Below are 22,695 nucleotides of genomic sequence, written 5' to 3' on the forward strand. Positions count from 1 at the left end.
GCCTGCCTGATCGCCCCCAACCACTCTGCTTGCCTACCTGATCACCCCTAACCGCCTCTGCCAGCCTGCCAGATCACCCTAACAGCTTCTGCCTGACTGCCCCTAATCGCTCTCTCCCTGCCTGCCTGATCGCCCCTAACTGCCCCTACCTCGGCCCCTGCCACCGTGGCTTTGTCTGGAAGGACATCTGGAAGACGTCCAGTCTATCTGGTCTAATTAGCATACTACCCTTTTATTAGTATAGATGTGTGTGTGCACTTATAAACAACTGTACTCCTGTGGGTCAACACCAGGCTATAAGCTCTGTAATAAAGTTCATGTTATTGTTAGCACTTAACCAAAAAGCCTGGCACACAGTAAGCATTCAACTACTATTTGTGGGATAAATAAGTCACTACACCTACCACATTCTAACTATCTAATTTTGCAAACAAGACAATCTCTGCTTCATCTATGGGGAGACTATCATTGACACAATCTACCCTCAAAGATCAGAGTTTGTGAAAATGCCTCTGAACAAATGAAGGTTTTTAAGCTTTCACTAAATTCCCAAATGAATTTAGAGAACATACAGGATTATAAAAACAAATGATGGGCAACTTAAAAGGTGCTTGTTAACTAATGCTTGTAGTACGAATGTTCTGAATACATTATGGCAGACTTAAAATGGGGCCATATTTTACAGCTCTTCCCATCAAGATTAGGATCCTATTTCCTCATGCTTCAAATCTGGGCCAGCCTTGTGATTTGCTCTGACCAAAGTAATATGGTGAAAGCAATGTTCTGTCAGTTCTTGAGCCCAGGCTTCTACCTTTGCCTTCTTGGTACTCTGAGATCACCATGCCATAAGCCCAAGATAAAAAACCATAGGGAGAAGCCCAGCTGTCCTACCCAGACCACAGCCAATCTGCTGGCTGAATGCGGAGAGCCCGGATGAGATTTGCAAAAGAACCACTAAACCAAGCCATGAGACTGTGGGAAATGATAAGCTGTTGTTGTTTTTTTAAAGCCACTAAGTTTTGGGATGCTGTTAAGCAGTAATAGGTAACTGATGATAAATTATCTAACCCTCATAGCACAACCATTAAGTGTGGTTTTATAGTTTAAAAAACGTACCCAGGTTAAATAATCTGCCAAAGTCACATCGCTTTTAAGTATCCTAAGACCTGGATGCAGGTATTAAAAGGCCAGCTGTCTCCTTCAATGTCATCCTGCTATCATGAACCTGAACAGTCTTTCTGCCAATGACAGAGGAACCGCTACAACTCTGGCTATGAGATAAACTCTTGACATCTTCTTTATAACTTGCATGGGTAACATGTCCCAATGTGACATCTCTGCCAGGGTTGTCAATGACAGGGAAATGTACTGCCTGCTATCATCAAGACCCAGCACTCCTTAAATATGCCCCATTCTGTTTTCTGATACTCAAAGAACACTAACTTATCCCAACATAAAATAATTCAGTGATATCTCTGCAATTATATTCATTCACTTACATTTTAGCCAGCAACAATTACACAAACCCTGACAATTGATATTGGGGGCCATATAATATTTTAAAAATCAGCTGCATTGCCCTAGCTGGTGTTGCTAGAATGTCAGCCTAGGCACAGAAGGGTCACAGGTTCAATGCCCTCCCCTCTCCTCCCCACCTTCAGGGTGCATACAGGAGCAACCAGTCCATGTATCTCTCTCACATGTTTATCATGTTTCTCTCTCTCTGCCCCCTCCCTCTCTCCCTTCTACTCTCTCTGAAAAGCAATAAAAAAAAATCCTCAGGAGGATTAAAAATAAAATAAAAATCAGCCAAGACCGGTTTGGCTCAGTGGATAGAGCGTCGGCCTGCGGACTGAAAGGTCCCAGGTTCGATTCCGGTCAAGGGCATGTACCTTGGTTGCGGGCACATCCCCAGTGGGAGGTGTGCAGGAGGCAGCTGGTCGATGTTTCTCTCTCATCGATGTTTCTGACTCTCTCTCCCTTCCTCTCTGTAAAAAATCAATAAAAATATATTTAAAAAAATAAAAAATAAAAATCAGTTAGATAAACCTTATCCTATCTAATAATAGACAAACATGGTAATTGACCATACCTTCGCTACGCCTCCCATTGGCTAATCAGCACGATATGCAAATTAACTGTCAACAAAATGGCGGATAACCTGCATACTGCAGGCAGGACGGGACAGCACCATCCCGCCTGTCCCACCGCCATCTAGGCCTGCTATTTGCAACCCGGGGCGGTGGGGCGGGACAGTGCCATTCCACCTGCCCTGCTGCCATCCGGGCCTGCTATCTGCAACCCCGGGCGGCGGGCGTCCCATGTGCGACCCGACCCAGGGTGGCCGGGTGGGGCAGCAGCGATCGGCCGGCCTGCCCGGGCGTCCCATGTGCAACCCGCCACGGGGCGGCGCCTCAACCCCCGAATCGGCCCTGCCATGTGCACGACCCGGGGCAGCGCCCCAACCCCCAGATTGGTCCTGCCGTGTGCGCGATCCAGGGAGGCGGGGCAGGCACCGAGGGATCGGGCCTGCCATCTGCCACCTGGGGAGCGGGCCTAAGCCAGCAGGTGGTTATCTCCCAAGGGGTCCCAGACTGTGAGAGGGCACAAATGGGGCTGAGGGACACCCCCCACACACCCCTCCCCCACCATTGCACAAATTGCACCGGGTCTCTAGTATTTAATAATTTCTTAATTAAAATGCCTTTATATATCCCAAGTAGTAAACAATAAACCAAAAAATAAATTTTAAAAAAACTTCTTTTCCATTGTGAAGGTGACAAATATTTTTGAAAAGGGAATTTACCAGAAGAATCTATTTTGTCCCCACCAAAATAAAGTACCTGAACTTTAAACAAATTCACATTTTATTTACGTCGAAATAAACTGTACAAAATTGACTTTCTTCACCAAAAATAACAGCAATATTTTCTGTATTATTCCTAGATAAACTACAAAACACATTTTTGTAGGTTGTCTAGGTTTTGCTTATAAATCAAGACGAGGCAGTAGATATAATCATGGGAAAAGACAGAATAAAACAGACCAATCTATTGTCAGTATCCATAGCCTCTGATCCTGTCTTGACCATGAAACAGAAGTGTTCGACATATACTTGCTAAAAAGCTTATGAAGATATAGGCTCAACAAAGGAATGTAAACAGCAACACCCAGATGTGGAACAATGGCAGGTTCTTCCTTCAATGTTTAACAGTAACTTGTTTAAGATTATCGAATAAAGACAAAATCTACACTGAAATCCTTGTTTGGCAAGCTCACGTTTCTTTCACTATCTGGTAATTTAACTGTTCATTAAAGATTTTTAATAGTAAACTTAAAACTCCTGCTATTGAAAGGTTAGTCATGAGCTTCATTGTAAAATTTTATGAAATATATTCCTCTCACACCTTCTCAAAATTTATTTCTTCAAAGAACTGGTAACTCAATACCCAACAACAGGATCCACAGTGATAATAATGTTATGTCTAAATTGACTTAACTAAAACAATTCCAAAGTGCCATTAGCAGAGACCACGCAGAAGTGCAGCGTGGCACTTTCAATGTTACCCTCTGGAAGAACAGTTAGTTCTCCAAAGCATGAGAGTTCAAACGGGCCATTTAAACAGTCAGATTATCAACAGCTAATATACTCAAGATATTCAGTGATTAAGTGGCCTACATATATCTTATAGCTTTTCTATATTTTCAAATTTCTTAGATTTTTTTCAATATCAAATATAAGAGAAAACCCATTTTAAAAGTCTCTCAGGTATTTTCGATAGTTTCGGAATTATCTGTAGGAAGCTCTGACTTAGTTGTATAGAGTTTGATATATGTGTCCACCATTAAATCCAAATCATGTTTTATATCAAAGTTTATGTTAAGCAAAGCTAAGTTACTTGACCTTTGGTCTGTCAAAGTGTTCCTCAGGTATGCTTTGAGACGCTTTCGCCCATTTTCATAGCGTTCATTCTCAACCTTCATCACAGGAAGAATACATAGGACCTTCAACAATGCATAAACATTAGGAAAAAACTTGATGTCTGGCAGGTGGAGGGCTTCATAAATGGTGGATGGAAGCTCTATATCTTTTCCTCTGTGTTTCCACTTGATTCTCCAACAATGCAGCTCAGCTGAGAGTGTATCAGGATTGGGTAAGTCGCTTCTGTACATGTCAGCATGGTGCTCCTCCGATGTATTGAATTTGAGCTGTCCCATGACAGAGGGGACCAGAGATAAGCATTTAAGAGCTTTGAGGTGCTGTTCTGAGAATATATCTTTCAATTCCTGAATAATGTGTTCCACTGTTGGAACACTTAGAGCTTCTTTATAGTAACTCTCAGAGGTCAGCTGAGATTCCAGGTTCCCTTGCTGAGCTCTGCGGAATTTCCCAGGGAGCTTCATCTGAATATCAAGTTTGGTTGCCAAATTGGTGGCTTCCTCAAACCAAAATTCATGATAAACTTCAATATTTTCCATCACTTCATTTAGTGAATGCAGCACCGCAGTCAAGCTACTGGCTGCAAAGAAGACATCAGAGGTCTGACCCTGGAGATTTTTCCCAAAGGCTCTTGTAAAAGATAGAACATTTTTAAGAACGACAATGGTAACAACGAAATCAAAATCTGTTACTGCACTACAGAGTACAAATGCTCGGCCCGCTATACAGTTATTCCATCTAATATTTGTATCATTATTTATACCATCTAAACATAAAACAAGTGCTTGTAGGAGGTCCACTAAAATTTCAAAAGCATCATGCCTGCCTGTCCACTGAGAATGGCAAATTTCCTTCAGTTCTTTACCCCTTTCTTCATTGTTCTGAAAGAGGACAGAAATTACATTGTCAAGCTCTAAAAGCAGTTGTGGTGATCGATGGAAAAAAGAACAAACTTCCTCAATTGTTCCTAACGCAACAGACACTCCCATAACAGGCACCGATTTTGCCAACCACATATTTAAGGCACAGGAAGAGCAGAGTGTGTAGACAGCTTGGGGATATTTCTCCAAAAGTCTAGAAGCAACAACTTTCATTTTGGAAGAAAATCCACTGGACACAATGTAAGCCTGGCCACGACAATATTCCATGTTTAATCCCCACTTCTCAGTTATCGTAGTGTGAAATTTCATAGCCAAAATTTCAGCATCAGCTTCATAAGGCAGGAAACCCACAAATTCCTCTCGCAGGTTATGAGCTTCGTCAACAAACCTCACCAACACAGGCAGGTGCTCTTCCCCTGCTATGTCCACTACGTCGTCAGTGATAATCGAAAAGAAGTGAGAGTCTCTCACTTCCCTGAGCGTTTCTTCCCGAATGCAGCTCTCACAGATCTCTAGCATCTGTTTCTGCTGTGCTTTTGAACAGAACAGTGTGTTGACTGCTGTGGTCTCAAAGCGCTTTCTCAGAACCTCTTCACCAGAATTTATCCGGCACTCCAACAGTGCCTGAAAGTTATCAGGAGTAAAGAGACCTTCTGGGACTTCATCAGCTTCATGTCCATCTAGAGGTATGTTTTGTTTTCCCATAAGAATCAAAATTTCAAATAAAGATTTTAAGTATTCTTTGTTTTCCTTCTCCTCAAGGGTTAAAGGTAAAATGTCTTCATCCTGTTCTTCACCCCCTTCTGTATTGGAGTTCTGAGCATTGGTGTTGTTGATCTCTTTATGTTTTTGTTCCTGTTCAGAAGTTTCGTCAACTGGAAAACAAAGAATTTTAAAAACAGGCTTATGAGGAACCATACAAACAAAAAATGCATTCTTGATTTTTTAAATACTTAAAATCCACTAACTCATTTATTCAACATTCACAGGACACCTACTGGACCACAAACTAGGACAGAGATTACACTCTAGTGGGGAAGACAAACACTGTGAACGGAGATATATTTTAAAAACTTAAGGTACATCACATATTGAGTAATAAGACAGTATGTGCCCTCAGAAAAAGGAAGGGGAAGAGAATATTTATGACATACTGTGCTGACATTCTATGTTTCCCATTACTCCCTCTATAGGCAGATGGTATCAACCCCATTTGACAAATGATAGTAAATAACCGCTCAAGGTCATAGATGCAGTTAGAAAGATGGAGATGAGCCCTAGCTGGGTGGCTCATTGGTTGGAGCATTGTCCCACACACCAAAAGGTTGTGGGTTTGATCCCCAGTCGGGTACATACAGGAGGCAACCAATCAATGTCTCTCTCTCACATTGATGTTTCTCTCTTCTCCCCCCTTCCTGCTCCCCCAAATCAGTAAAAACATCCTCAGGTGAGGATTTAAAAAAAAAAAAAGAGGTGAAATTGAAATCCAAGTTTGTCTGGCTCCAAGGTTCATACTGATACTGTTTTTATTGCTATACTTATATATGGGAGATGAGACACCTATAAAAACTAATGTAGCTCTCTGTAAAAAATCAATAAAATAATTATGTTGAACGTTTCTAGACCAATATGGCTGTTAATTTCTGTACAATGCCAACCCAACACAGTACAACTGGGATAGTTTTTCCAAATTAGCCTAATTTCTTCATATTTGGATGGCCCTGCAGTGAAGTGTCCTGCCTACAGTCATATACACAACCCTGCAAGTCCTGGCCCCTGTGGTCCCCCTGAGTTCATTTCTAACCATCATGGGTTTTAGAAGCTCCAACAACAAAATGAATGTAGTTCCTCAAATCTGGCACCCTGTTTCAAGTCACTCTACCTCTGCAAAGAATATCCTTCCCTTTTTCTTTGCCTGAATCCATGTCTCCTCATCTGTAAAGGGGGAAAATAACAGTTCTTACTTCAGGGCTATTGTAAGAATTAAATTAATTGATATAGGCATCAGTACCTGCAGAAAGGCTTTTGGACTCCTACCCTCTATAAGACTAAGTATCCCCACAGCATTTACTCCTTAATTACCAAGAACCTATTATGCACTACACATTGGATGGACAGATTCTACTTCTGTCCTTACTGCTACCTTCCCTTCCCTGCACTGGAACACTCTGTGTGCCTGCCACCCCCTACCACACTGAGAGCACCGAGTGGGCAAAGTGAATGGTGTATTGGCACTCAATAAAGACAAACTGAACTAAGGTTTTAGTTGCACAGACAATTCCAAAACATTCTCACAGGTTTTGAACATAAAACATATTTATTTGTCCTTACCAGGTCAAGGCCTTTTTAAAAGGCATTCAGAAGTTGAGTCATTAACACTAGCACTTACTTTTTTTCTGTTTCAGTGTCCTGATTTCATCTTCACTCTAAATGACAAGAAAAAAAGAAAAAAACCATCTTTATGAAAAGTCAACTCTAGCATATTACGTAGACTCACAAGTAAAAAGCATATTTGGAGTCAAATTTAATTCTCTCAAGAGCATACATTCTTTAAAAGAAATACATTCTTCAAACAGATAGATGATGGGAAAACTAGAACAATTAATTTGCTCATGACTCCAAGCTTATAATAAAATACTAGAGGAGAAAGAACACAACATTTAATTTACTTTATATCTAAATCATTGGATTATAAGTGTTTAATTGGCTAATAAAAGGCATGAATGTATACCATAGCATGAGATAAATTCCGAGGGGACACAAAATCATGTGCCCTACCTCTTGCTACTCTAACCCAGGGGGATGATATGTAAGAGGGAATTGCTGGATTCCAGAACCTAACATAAAAGCTATGAGAAATCCCTAGGAAGCAGAAGGTGACACAGTGCCAGTATGGAAAAAAATGAATGCATATAGCAGAGATAGGCAAGTGGCAGATAAAGGGTTAGATTAAGGAAGAACTTCCCAATTGTGTTCTTTTCTCTCTCTCCAATCCACTGCAATGGTTACTATTCCAGGGCAGGAAAGCAGCAGTACCAGTGACAGCTGGAGACAGCGGGTATCTGCTGGGCAGCATGGGACATGATACTGATATGAAGAAATGTCAGCAGGCTAGCTATCCCTCTTCATCCTGTGGGCTGCCAGAGTTACATGGATGACAGATCTGGAACAGTGTGCCTGCTGCAAGGTGTCTGAGATTCCCTGAGATGGGGGTTGGAAGGTGGGGGTGGGGAAAGACAGAGTATAGGGAAATAATAGCTACAGGATGGAGGTGTTGAGCTCCTCACCCCTGGTACACATTACTAAGAAGAAAGCTGATTTAGAGGACTGTTGTGTAGTGTCAATATTTTCCAGAAAAACAAATAAATATAATAGAGGTAAAGAAATGCATGAAAAAATCAGAACAGGATGTAGTTTAGCAAAACTGAAAATGTCAAATATTTTTTAAAAAGACAGGTCACCTAAAAACAATCAAGAATCAGGCTGACAACAGACTTCAATGCAATAATAAATGCAAAAAAAAATCAGAATCAACATCACATAGACGATGTGTTTCCTCTATATCACTAAACATTTGAAATACAAAATGGTTTTTAAAAATAAACCCATGTCTGTGATCGCACTCGTATGTGGAATCTAAGTAACAAAATAAACTGATGAACGCAGTGGATCCAGAAACATGGAGGCATGGATAGAGTGCGGAATCTCATAGGGAAGGCAGGGGAGGGTGGGTGGGTGGGTGGGAGGTAATGAACCAAAGACCTTGTATGCATATATGCATGTCCCATGGACTCAGACAATAGGGTGCTGAAGGCCTGGGGTGGGGGAGGGCAGGGGCAGGCTGAAGGGGGTCAATGGGGGGAAAAAGGGGACATATGTAATACTTTCAACAATAAAAAATTATTTAAAAAAAAAATAAACCCATGTCTGGAAACTGGAAACAAGAAGTATCCCATGTTAAAGAAATCACAAAGTATTGCTGACCAATGAAAGCACTACATGTCTAAAACTGTGAGATACAGCAAAAACATACTTAGAGAGACATTTATAACTAAATATACATAAATATGAGCTAAACATTCAAGAAGCTAGAAAAAGCCAACACCCAAATCCCTCAATCAAGAAGAAACCAATAAAATAGCTCACAAGTACTTCAATCATTGACAAAAGTAATCACTATTTCTTCAAAAAGACTATTAAAATAGTTTTAAGGGCAGAGAAGGGAAACATTCCAAATCCTAGATGAAGTTCATAAACTTTTAGAAACATATAAAACACACAGAAGAGAAAACCAATAAATAAATTGAAATGGCAATCAAAATATTTCCCTACTCACTATAGCGCTCTGATGGTTCTACCACGTTCAATCTAATTTTCAAGAGCATATAATATTTACTTTATACAATTTTTCTAGAAAAATACAGAGTGAAAAAAGGAAAACTATCCAAGTCATTTTATGAGACTAATAGAACATTGCTACCATAAATGGATAAAAGTGCATAAAAAGAAATTATAGGCCAACATTGTTAAATGCAAAATCCTAAATAAAATATTGACCAACTGATTCCAATACTGTATAAAAACAGGGATCTATTGCAATCAATTAGGGTTCATCACAGGAATGTAAAGATGGTTCAACATCAGAAAACCCATCAGTTATTCACCACATTAAAGAGTGAAAAAAATATTGTGAACTTTTCTAGTCAACAGATGCAATGAAAGCTTTTAATAAATACAACAAATTATAACAGAAACTCTGAATATGAGTATTAAAAGGTAATGAAGGGAATTTTCCTAGCTTGACAAAAACAACAGCAAACATCAGACTTAATGGAACAAGGCAAGTATACCAGCTGTGATGTTATTGGGACTGTTCAACACAGTAGTACAGATCTTGACTAAACAATACAACAGAGAACAGAAAAAATTAAAATAAGAATTGGAACAGGAGAATCAAGATGGGGGCATAGGTAAACACCGGTACTCACTGCCTCCCACAACCATATCAAAATTACAACGAAAATACAGAACAACCATCATTCAGCACTGCCTGAAATCTAGCTGAATGAAAGTCCTAAAACTAGACAATTAAAGAAAAAAAGCACATTGAGACTGGTAGGAGGGGTAGCAGTGCGAAAGGGGCTGGTCCGACAACCATGTGTGACTTTTTTTAATCGAAGGGATATCTGGGATGCGGAGGCTTCCTGGGAGAAGCCAGTGATCCCAGCCCCACACCAGACCTTTTAGCACAGGGTTCCAGTGCTGGGAAGAGAAGTTCCTCGTAACTTTGGGCTGTAAAAATGAGCAGGGATTGTGGCTGAGCGCCACAGAGGCTGCTGGAGTCACAGTAGTTCCTTTTAAAGGGGCAGTGCACAGACTTACTTGGTCTAGCTCTCTCTGAGAGCCAGCGCTGGGGCAGTGGCTTGGGAGGAATCCAGGTACATACTGGGAAGAACTGGATTGTCTGGCATTGGAGCAAGAACTTGGGGGGCAGCATTCTCGACAAAAGTGCTGGCAGAGGTCACTGTTCCTATGCTGAGACCTCCCCCATCACAGAGCTGACTGGCAAGTGCCATATCTGAGTTTTCATCAGCCTGGCTCACATCGTTCCCTTAGCCATGGTGATTCCCTGAGATCCTGCCCCACCCAATTTGCAGCTCCATGCAAGCTATTTGCAGTGGCTTTTCAGCTTTTCCATATGAATGGCCTGTCCTGGCTCAGGCTTCAGACTTTCCTAAAATCTCTCAAACAAGCAGCTGCTGGCATAGAGTCCCCCAATCCTCTCAGTAAGAGGTGCCAGGCCTGGCACTAGCAGCAGCTTGCCTTGTTTCACAGCTTGGCCTTTCCTGGGCACTTCTAAGCCCAAGGTAAGTAGCAGCCATCTGCAGATTGCTTTATAGCTCCTGACAGGTAGCCAAAAGCAGGGCTCAGGCAGCAGCTGACTTTGCACCTCCAGGGGGGCCCCAGAGCCAGTGCACCAGGTGGACAGCTTCAGACCATACCAGATTACAACTCTACACATCCACGAGCAACACACTCAAGGAGCAGACTCAGTGAGCACCAAAGCCACACAAAAGCAAATCCTACTCCATAGAGATGTCTCCTGCACAGCAGCTCTTCCACTGTAGTCACAGCTGGTCCTCATAGCCAAATGGCCTGGGGGTCAATTCCTCCCAGTGACACCAACAGTAATCAAGGCTCAACTACAAGACAGAGTACACAGCCCACACAGGGGTGTACCTAGAGTGTCCAGCTTTGGTGACTGGGGAGGCTGAGCCACTGGGCCCTACAGGACACCTACTACACAAGGCCACTCTACCAATTCCAGGAGACATAGCAGCTCTACCTAATATATAGAAACAAACACAGGGAAGCAGCCAAACTGTGGAGACAAAGAAACATGTCACAAATGAAAGAAAAGAAATAATCTCCAGAAAAAAAGAACTAAATAAAATGGAAGCAAGCAAACTACTAGGTACAGAGTTCAAAACAATGGTTATAAAGGTGCTCAAAGATCTTAATGAGAGCTTCATGGGACTTAATGAGAATTTCAAGGATCTCAGTGAGAATTTCAAAGACATAAAAAGGACCAGTCAGAAATTAAGCATACAATAACTGAAATAAAGAATAATTTACAGGGATTCAACAGTAGAGAATTCCGAGAATCAAATCAACGATTTGGAAAATGAGGAAGCAAAAAACATCCAATCAAAAGAGGGGGGGGGTAAAGAACCCAAAAATATGAAGATAGTATAAGGAACCTCTGGGATAACTTTAAGCATACCAACATTCACATCATGGGGGTGCCAGAAGGAGAAGAAAGAGAGCAAGATATTGAAAACCCATTTGAAGAAATAATGACAGAAAACTCCCCCTACCTGGTGGAGAAATAAACTTACAAGTCCAGGAAGCATAAAGAGTTCCAAACAAGATGAACCCAAAGAGGTCCACACCAAGACACCACATAATTAAAATGCCAGGAATTAAAGACAAAGAGAGGATCTTAAAAGTAGTGATAGAAAAGCAGTTACCTACCTACAAGGGAGCTCTCATATAACTGTCAGCTGGTTTCTCAATAGAAACTATGCAGGCCAGAAGGGAGTGGCAAGCAATATTCAAAGTGATGAATAGCAAGGACCTATAACCAAGATTACTCTTCCCAGCAAAGCTATCATTTAAAACTGAAGGTCAGATAAAGAGCTTCACACACAAGAAAAAGCTAAAGGAGTTTATCACCACCAAACCAGTATTATATGAAATGTTGAAGGGTATTCTTTAAGAAGAAGAAGGAAAAAAAGATTAAAAATATAAACAAATGGCAATAAAAACATAATTATCAGCAGTTGATTCTAAAAATAAACAAATAAGGAATCTAATGAACAAAATAAACTGATGAATAAAATAGAACCAGAGGCATGGAAACATGGAACAGACTCTCAAATCTCAGAGGGAAGTGGGGTGGGGGTGGGAGAGAGATTAATCAAAGAACATATGCATATATGCATGACCTATGGACACAAACAGTAGGAGGGTGAAAAAGAATTGGAAGAAAAGGCAAATTTGTCCTTATTTGTAGACTGTCCTTATTTGTAGCTAATATAATCAACTACATAGAAAACCCGGCATACTAATAGGATTAACTTTTTTTTTCTTTTTTTTACAAATCTCACAGATTCTTGATAACATTTAAAATTATATATATATATATATATATTTGATTTCAGGGAGGAAAGGGAGAGGGAGAGATAGACAGAAACATCAATGATCAGAGAGAATCATGGATTGGCTGCCTCCTGTATACCCACTACTGGGGATTGAGCCTGCAACCCAGGCATGTGCCCTGACCAGGAATCGAACCATGACCTCCTGGTTCATAGGCTGATGCTCAATCAGAGCCATGCCAGCTGGGCAATGTCTTACTTTCTGATTCCCGCCTGAGGGGGGAACCCTTCCCAAAGGCCAGACCAGCAAGGGGCTTCTTTTCCAGCAGAAAGTGCCCGTAGGTGTTATAGGATTAATATTAAAGAGCCTTCAAAACTGCTGGAAACAATCTCATCTAGAATACATAAACAATACCAAAAACCATAATGTATTTAGAAAGTAATCTAAAGAAAAATGTACATGTTTTCTTTTATGAAACTGCAACAATGCCTTAGCTGGTTGCTAAGTGGTTAGAGCGGGGCCTGCAGACTGAGGATCTCGAGTTCTATTCCGGTCAAGGGCATGTACCTCGGTTTCAGACTTGATTCCTGGCCCCGGTCGGGGTGCATGCTGGATGAAACCCATCGATGTATCTCTCTCACATTGATGTTTCCCTCTCTGTTTCTCCCTCTCCCCCCTCCCTTCCACTCTCTCTAAAAAATCAATGAAAAAAATATTCTCGGGTGAGGATTAACAACAACAACAAAAAATTCCAACAGGACAGAATGGAGCTCCAGAAACAGCCCTGCATATATGTGAATTTGTATATGACAGAGGTGGCAGGTTATACCAATAGAAGAAAGGATGGATTAATAGAGCATGCTGGGAAAACTGGTCTTCTCTATAAGAAGAAAAATAAAATTAGATTTCTACTGCACACAATACATACAACTCCAAATGGATTAAAAATCTAAATATGAAAGGTAAACATGAAGGAAATTATATATAAATGTTGTCTTAAAGAAAGCACATAATTGGTAGAGTGAAATGACATATATTAAAGACACTAGCATGGATACCAACAGGGAGAGTAGGAATGGGGTAATAGAGGAAGAAAGAAAAATAAACAAAATAAGTGTCTTATCAGTGGTAATGATAAGAGAAAGCCATGGACTGAGGAGTCTGAGTAATTTAATTTTGTTGGCCTAAGGTTAACAAAGAGCAGGTAGGTTTCAATCATCTAAAGCAGGGGTCCTCAAACTACGGCCCGCGGGCCACATGCAAATACAAATATTGTATTTGTTCCCATTTTGTTTTTTTACTTCAAAATAAGGTATGTGCAGTGTGCATAGGAATTTGTTCATAGTTTTTTTTTTAAACTATAGTCCGGCCCTCCAACGGTCTGAGGGACAGTGAACTGGCCCCCTGTTTAAAAAGTTTGAGGACCCCTGATCTAAAGGATATCAAAGGAATATAAAAACACACATAAATGATGCCATATACAGAGATCGAAAAGCTTTTTCTAAATCCTGTCAGTACTTAATAGCAATAGAATCCTATCTCTAGGTAAAACTATCCATGTCTTAACTTTTAAACTTTCCCTTTCTGTATCCATATGTGCTAAATTCTGGAAATATACCTCAGTTCCACTTTTCTTACTATAAAAGAAAAGGTAGTGTTTTGTTTTTCTTCATAAAAAGGAGATAGTAGCCTGTAATCAACAGCACACTTTGGCCCAAGCCAATGAGTATCAATTGGCTAAATTTGAGAGACATTTTCCAATTTAAATACTGTAACAAAGTTATCGTTTTACATCCTGGCTACTTCAATAATAACCATAGCATTCATTTCCTGTATAGGTACCTTTGAAATAGAGAGTAACTTAGTTCAATTTTAACATGAATATATCTATTTGATTTCATAGTATACCGGGGATTGGGAAAGCTGAAAGCATATTGACATACCAATTCTTTTATTCGTTTTCTGTGTCTACTATGTGGATTGTTCAAATGACTGGTAAGATCAAATATTGTTGGTATTGCATTATCTCGAAGAACTGTCCTATAAGGACTCTGAAAAAGAAAAATGTGTTAATTCAGAGCTAGTCCTTAAGAATATATTACATATAAATAAAATTCTACATTAATGATTTCTCCAGTACTCCTTCAACTCCAGCTCTAAAGTATAGAGAAACCTGAAGAATTAATGATGTCAATCCAAGTCAGCTTATTATTTCTAGCTCTTTTCATATTTGCCCTTTTGGTAATCATACTATTATAAATTAGGGAACTGAAATAATGATAGGCATAAAAAATAAAATGTATTTGCATTTTGCATATCCTATATAATAAAAGGCTAATATGCAAATCGACCAATGGCAGAATGACTGGTCGCTATGATGTGCACTGACCACCAGGGGGTAGACGCTCAATGCAGGAGCTGCCCCCTGGTGGTCAGTGTGCTCCCACAGGGGAGCGCCGCTCAGCCAGAAGCAGGGCTTATGGCTGGCCTGGCGAGCACAGCAGTGGCGGGAGCCTCTCCCGCCTCCATGGCAGTGCTAAGGATCCCCAGAGGGCTCCTGGACTGCGAGAGGGCGCAGGCTGGGCTGAGGGACACCCCCTCACCCCGAGTGCTCGAATTTTGTGCACCGGGCCTCTAATCCTCTAATATATATGTATTTTTTTCCCCCTAACTCAGAATCCCAGCTATTTTATCTATTCTGTTCTTCCATTAGCCCACCCAATCTATAGTAGACACAAAAGTTTCTAAGAAAATCTAGTGTATGTTCTATAATAAGTTTCCCTCCTTTACCGGTTGTTCAGTCCACTTTTGCTACTATTTCTGAGAAGCATCAAGGCACAATGAAATAATGTTGGACTGGGACACATGAGACTTAGAAACTAGTCCAAACTCTAACAGTGACTCACCATATATAGTATATAATACATATAATACTTTCCCATTGTGGACCTCAGTTCCTCTTCTGAATAAAATTCAGGTATTGAACTAGATCCATATTTCCAAAAAATGAAAATATTCAAATACTAATGAACAAAATGCTTGCCATTTCAGTTATGCCATCTGTACTTTTACACAATCTACTCACTTTTTTAGTTAACATTGTAATAAGCAATAAAAATCACAAAATAATGGTTTGATGGGCTGGTTATATTTTTACTCATTAAAAAACTTCTTAAATAAAGTGATGCATGTACTACCTGAAATCACTCATCCCCAGTGATATATGTGTGTGTGTGTGTGTGTGCACGGCCCCCGGCACGGCGCGCGCGCACACACACACACACACACATAATCACACTTTGCAAACACTGAAATAGGTACTTCTAAATCCCCTTATAATTCAGATGTTCTTATTGAAGAATGACTATGCTCTATCCCAGTGGTCAGGAAACTCATTAGTCAACAGAGCCAAATATAAACAGTACAATGATTGAAATTTCTTTTGAGAGCCACATTTTTTAAACTTAAACTATACAAGGGTGGGGGGGGGGGGGGAAGGACACTTATGTAATACCCTTTGTAATACTTTTAGTGAAAAAATAAAAATAAAAAAAAAAATAAACTTAAACTATATAGGTAGGTACATTGTTATTAACCCTTTTCGGTCCAACGTGGAGGCTGACTCGACAGACCAGATGCTAGGAGCAGGCCCAACGTTGAGCTGAGGTCTAGTGAGACAGATAACTTCAACATTCAATCCCGTCAATTAATTTGGACCAGACTGTTTGAATTCCAAAAATAAAATTGGACCGCAAAGGGTTAACTTAATTAGGGTACTGGCCTTTGCTAAAAACGTCCTCAATCTGAGTTGTCGACCTCAGCGAACGTACCCCCACTTCTTCTAACGCCACTTCTTCAAAATAGACTAGCCCAGGCAGAAAACCGACTTCTGCGCATGGGCCATGAAGTTTCAAGCGCACTGTACGTGCGCGCCCGCACATGGTATTTTGTGGAAGAGCCACACTCAAGGGGCCAAAGAGCCGCCTGTGGCTCGCGAGCCACGGTTTGCAGACCACTGCTCTATCCTAATTCCTGTTATTGCAATCCAACCTGATTAAAAGCTAGATGCATACTTAGATGGTGACAGTTTTCATAGCCAGCCCAGAGGAAGTCAGATGGGACAAGAAGTTTATTAATAACTGCTACTACATTCCCTCCCAGCTCGTCCAGAGAAGCAGTATCATTAATTTCTTCACATATTTGCACTGATAAAGACACTTCATTTTTAAAAGCTTTCTCCAGAGCAGTGATTGTTTCAAAGCTGACTATTAAAGCCTGGTCAAAATATATGCCAAACAAAAATAACAACTTCTATATTTTTACCCAGGGAAGGAAGGTTAGAAAGATATAAAGGAAAGTACATTTTACTCTTGAAAAACACAGAATTAAACTGCACAGGTACACTTACATGTGGATTTTTTTCAATAAATACTGCAAATGTATTTTCTTAAGCTTACTTTATTGTAAGAATACAGTATATAATAAATATAACACAAAATATGTATTAATTTTTTATTTATGTTATCAGAAAGGATTCCCGGTCAAAAGTAGGCTATAAGTTTTCAGAGAATCAAAATTATACACAGATTTTCTACTGTGTGGGGTGTCAGCACCCCCAAACCTCTGTGTTATTTAAAGGTTAACTCTATATAACTAAAGAAAATACACTACCTAGGTTTCATCCAAAGAGCTGTTATCTAGGAAGAATTTCTATTCAGATTCAGTATTTTCTAGTTCAATCCCATGCCTCATAAAAAAACACAAAAAAAAACACACACACACACACACAAAGAAGCAAACCTATTTTTCTTTTTTAAAAAGTTTATTTAGAAAGTTACAGAGGTAGTAGAAGTGAGTTGGCTGGGCTGCATAGCCTCAGGAAACAAGTTACAGAAGCAAAAGAAGGGCACTTAGAGCTTAGGAGAGAGAAAGGCAAAGACAGCACACCTGGGGGGAAGAGGGGAAAGGCAGGTGAGCTCCTGAGAGGGGGAGCACCTCAAAATCTATTTCTTAATGATACCCAGCTTCTAATGCTGTGCCAATTATCCCGACTCTACTATGAAGTCTGAATCCGGGATTGATTAGGGACACAGTCATTGAAGGGAGCAAAAGCTATACAATACCCAAAGCGTCTCATCTTTCCCACTCAGCAATCATCTCAAAAAGCAAGCATACACGCATACATAGTCAACTCTTGGTATCACCAATTATTACATAAGGAGAGGAGGGATAAAACATTCTAATACATGTTTCAAATTCAAATTCATTTGCTATAAAAAATATTAAAGACCAGAAAACAACATGTGGAAAACATGCAACTTTTAATACATATTCATCTATAAGCATGTATGCCTAAAAGGGCTATATTCAATTCATGTGTCTGATCATTTTAATGCAGTAACAAGATTTAATCTTTAACTGCTGAATTAAGGTTTGAGCATAAAGCAATGATCTTACTCTAGCATTAAAGTTAACACTTGGCTTTGATTGAACTAGCCATGAATGTTTACTAATGAGACTTTAAATGCCAAATTAATGAATACTCTTAACATTTGAATACAGATCTTAGGCAATACAGCTTTTAATAGCAATACCATCTAAGTAAGTTTAAAAAAAATTCTCACATTTGAATTTAATTTATTCAAGATTGAATATTCATGTGGAAGTTTAAAAAGCAAGTTTATTCATTGACTAAACAAGAATATGAGAATAAACTATATGTTAAATTTCTCATATTAATCTTGTTGGAATTATCTAATTAAGAGACCATATTTATTACTAAAATAAAAATATAAAAATGCATAAGGCTTGTGTATTTAAAATAATAATTTGGGACTGTTTTACTTATTGTCAAAAACATAAAATAGTTAGCTTTTTAACATAGTAAATCTCTTATTTTGGTTGGTCATGATTATTATTACCCTCTTAACAAAGCAAGGCAAAATTATTCCTCAAATATTTCTGATTAAACTGTTGAACCGGAATTGGCTCACCTCCCAATGACTTCACAAGTATCTGCTTCAAATAATTTTGAGAAATAAATAACCCAATCATTCTTTAGTTTTCTGGTGCCTCTGCAAAATGTATCTGAAAAAAATATCAAAATAAATTCTGCATAACAATATATAGTGCACCTTAAATATCAAGTTTATGTCTATCCCAATATCTGGGATGATACATTAGCTATACCTAAATAAGAATATATGTATTATTAAATAAAACTGTCTTCCTAACTAGTTTTTAGTGTTTCACGTCTACTCCATTTCAATCAAATCTGCCCTATGCGTGCCTTTTATGAATCCTAGCAATAAAAATAAGGAGGGTTAAAAATCTTAGACCTCAGGAATTATCATGTCTAATCTCATTAGAAATTGGGGCCCAAGAGGGAGTGACTTGGCCAAAATAAAAATTAACAGTAGTAAGATTGTTAGTAGTAAGAGAGATCCAGGTCTTAATATAAAATTGCAAATTATTGATGGAAATGTTTTTTTTACATTAATTGTATGATCTGCTTCCTGTTGGTTCTAACAGTACTTACAAAAACAAATACATGAAAACAAAGAACTCCATTACTGGAAGATTTTACTCATAAAAAAGCTCTAGAGAAGCTGCTCCAAATAAAAACACCAACTTTACCTTAAATAAATATAAACTTTCATAATAGCTTAAAATTTTTCTGAAGGCTACACAGGAAGTTTACAAGTGGCTAGTCAGCTCCAAACCTGTCTTCATCTTAAAAAAAAAGAAATAGTGGAGGGGTATAAAGATACCCTCCAACATTAATAGAGGAAGATTTATACTTCCAACCAGATACTGAGTGAGCGAGAGAGAAAACAAAAACCAAGCCCTTCTATTACTTACAGTTCTACAGATCATAGAGGTCTCAAAGTGTTTGGCACATAATCGATAATGTTTATTTAGTTGATCAGGTGTTTTATCTTCTAAGTCTGCTCTCCTACAATTTTCCACCCACTTCTGGCATCTATAAATAAAACCAAAATACAATTATGGAATATGAGCTCAACATTTAAATTTCAGCATTTAGTTTCAAGGCAAATAATATTATGAACCATGGATTCCTGCTCCCCTCTACCCACAGAATATAACATAATTTAGTGAAGCTGATTAATAACAAAATGAGAGCTGGAAGAAACCTTAGATATCATTTAGTGCATTTAATTACAGACATGATTAAGAAGTAACTTGCTCAGAGTCATGTACAAGATCAGCAGCAAAAATGAACTTAAATGCGAGTCTTTCAAATCCCAGGACTCCAAGCATCAGAGGACTCAATCACACCAGCACTACAAATAAAAAGTTGCACACCATGAGATGAACAGCCTAATATTCCCCTCAGAATTTCAACTTAAACAAGCATATAAAGCAACACTGCCATTGTAGAAAATTAATAAGTAAATGTTTTATAAATAACTACAGTTTCTTATGGAAGCATGACAGTCTTACTACTAACATGATTTAGAATTTACAATGATATGCACAGACTAGATTTTAAGCTCCATGAATGCAGGGATTGTGTCTAGACAATCTAGTACACAGAAGGTGTTGAATATAGTGAACAAGACAAGGTCCATTCCTTCTTGGTGCTTACATATCTGCAGAAAAACAAATAATAAACACTAATTATAAGCCAGACACTGTTCTAACTCCTATCCAAATGATTATTATCCCTTTTGTGCAGAAGAAGAAATGAAGGCACAGAAATGTTAATTGGCTAAAGGTAACAACTAGATCTTTCTCTCATTCCTCAAATTTCTAGGCATAAAATTCTGCCATGAATAGTGCCACAAATTTGGAAACATATTTATAATCATATCACAGTATATTTTCTTATGACTCAACATCACAATTTACCCCTCCACACACTTTCTAACACTAATTCCCTCTTTCTCGATATATAACATTAAAACCATGGTGAAATGTTGGTTATCTAACCTAAACTAAAACCATACATATCTAAATTGTACAGCATTTCATTCAGCCAAGAAGCATTTCTTACAGTAATGATGCCTAAGATGTCTGTATTTTAATCATATATCTACATAATTGTGCAATATGATTATAAGCATTTCACGTTGCAACAGTATTTGGTATAAAAACTGTTTCACTATAAGTTGCCATATTCACACAGTTAAGTTTGTTTTTAAATTCTTATATCTCTGAAGACCTTCCACATAGAACCCTGCTGTACGTATTATCTCTGAACTAAGTTGAGACATCTTTCTGATACCAAGAGCACTCAAATTCAGTACACTTATGTCTTCCATATCAAATACCTAGAGGTAAATCTAGTGAAAGACCTCTAATAGAAAACAAATTTTTAAATAAATAAATGGGATATACAAGTTCACTGAATTCTAAAAATATCAATTCTCCCCAAACTAGTTGACTGATTTAATTACAATCACAATCCCAACAAGTTCTTTTGTGCATTTGTGTGTGTTTTTGAGAGATAAATGACAAGATGACGCTAAAGCTTTTTACACAGAAATTCAAAGGACCACGAATAGTCAAAACAACCATGAAAAAAGAAAGCTAAAAAAAAAATCCACTACCAGATATTAAAACTCATTATAAAGCTTATTAAGACAGTGTGTTAATGGCATAGGATAAAACAGAAAATGGAGAGTTATGGATACTTAAGACAAAGGTACCTATGCACAGCAATAAAGACAACTTCTTAATAGTATTGAGTCAGTTGGATATCCATGTAAAAAAAAGAACCTTGACCCCTATTTTTACACCATATGTACAAAAATATATTCCAAATGAATTACAGACATAAATATGAAAGGTAAAACAATAAAGCTTCTAAAAGACAACACAGGAGACTACCTTCTTTACCTTGTAATAGACAAAGAGCTCTTAAAGGCAATAGAGCACACTCAAAAAGAAAAGATGAATTAGGCTACTTTAAAGTTAATAATTGTTCATTAAAAGAAATCATTTAAGAGTGAAATGGCAATCCACAAAATGGAAGAAGGTATCTGCAATACATATACCCAACAATAAACTCAAACCCAAAATATACATGAAGAACTCCTACAAATAAACCAGAAAACCCAAGGTAAAAATGGACAAGAGACTTGAACAGGCAATTTGCAATTATTCAGATGGCCAATACACATGAAAGAAATGCTCATGGGAAAAAAAAAAAACTAAAGAAAAAAACAAAGCTCAATCTCATTAGTCCTTAGGGAAATACTAATTAAAATTGCAACAAAATGTTACTATATACCCAGAAGAATGACTACAATGTAAAAGAGATAATACCAAATGTTGATGAGAGGTGGGACAACTCTGCCTACCAACAGTAGAAAGGAATTAATATTTGGCAATGGGAATGAATGAGCTTAGCTAGATCTCACAAACATAACGTTGAATAAAACAAACCAGGCATGCATACTACGTGATTCCTTTTATATTAAACCAGAGGCCTGGTGCACAGGGATTAGGCCTAAACTGGCAGTCGGACATCCCTCTCACAATCCGTGACCACTGGCTCCTAACCGTTCGCCTGCCTGCCTGCCTGATTGGCCCTAACAGCTTCTGCCTACCAGCCTGATCGCCCCCTAACTGCTCCCCTGCCGGCTTAATTGATGCCTAACTGCTCCCCTGATGGCCTGATGGCCTGATTGCGCCCAACTGCCCTCCCCTGCTGGCCTGACCGCCCACGACTGCCCTCCCCTGCCACAACCAGCCTCCTCCGTGCCACACAGAGCCACGGGACCCCCAGGCCTCACTGCACCAAGTGGCCACCAGGCCCCGCCTCTACTGTGCACGCAGCCATCTTGTGACGGCCATCTTGTGATGACATGAGGGCATGACACCACCTAGGCTATTATTAGTATAGACTAGTAGCCCGGTGCACAAAATTCATGCACATTAAAAGGGAATTAATTAGCGGAAATATTTTAATATTGCTATTTGCCCTTTCTCTATAATAAAAGTGTGAGAAATTAAAGGAGATTAGTAAAAGGTATATGAAAATAATATATAAATTTATTAATAAACAGTAACAAAAGGACATAACAACAGAGGCATGATATAAAAATGACAAAACATGACATGAAAACAACAAAAACATGATATAAAAACAACAAAAACATGATATAAAAACAACAGTGATGCAAACAATGACTGATAAAGTGATTAAACTTATTCTAATATCTCCCTGTATACCACATTAAGAGT

The 22,695-nt window shown here is 38.8% G+C and overlaps 1 protein-coding gene across 1 annotated transcript; it reads right to left on the minus strand.

The window, feature by feature from the left end:
- Positions 1–5,585: 5,585 nt before the first annotated feature.
- On the minus strand, positions 5,586–21,384 carry THAP12 (THAP domain containing 12). Its single transcript, XM_023755921.1, has 5 exons — positions 19,345–21,384; positions 14,427–14,534; positions 7,211–7,247; positions 6,704–6,756; positions 5,586–5,696 (listed from the first exon to the last, which is right to left on the minus strand). Exons 1-5 carry the CDS (start codon positions 19,357–19,359, stop codon positions 5,586–5,588), a joined length of 324 nt encoding a protein of 107 aa, XP_023611689.1. The 5' UTR covers positions 19,360–21,384.
- Positions 21,385–22,695: the final 1,311 nt, after the last annotated feature.

Source organism: Myotis lucifugus, unplaced genomic scaffold, assembly GCF_000147115.1.
Source record: "Myotis lucifugus unplaced genomic scaffold, Myoluc2.0 scaffold_86, whole genome shotgun sequence".
Classification (NCBI taxonomy): Eukaryota; Metazoa; Chordata; class Mammalia; order Chiroptera; family Vespertilionidae; genus Myotis; species Myotis lucifugus.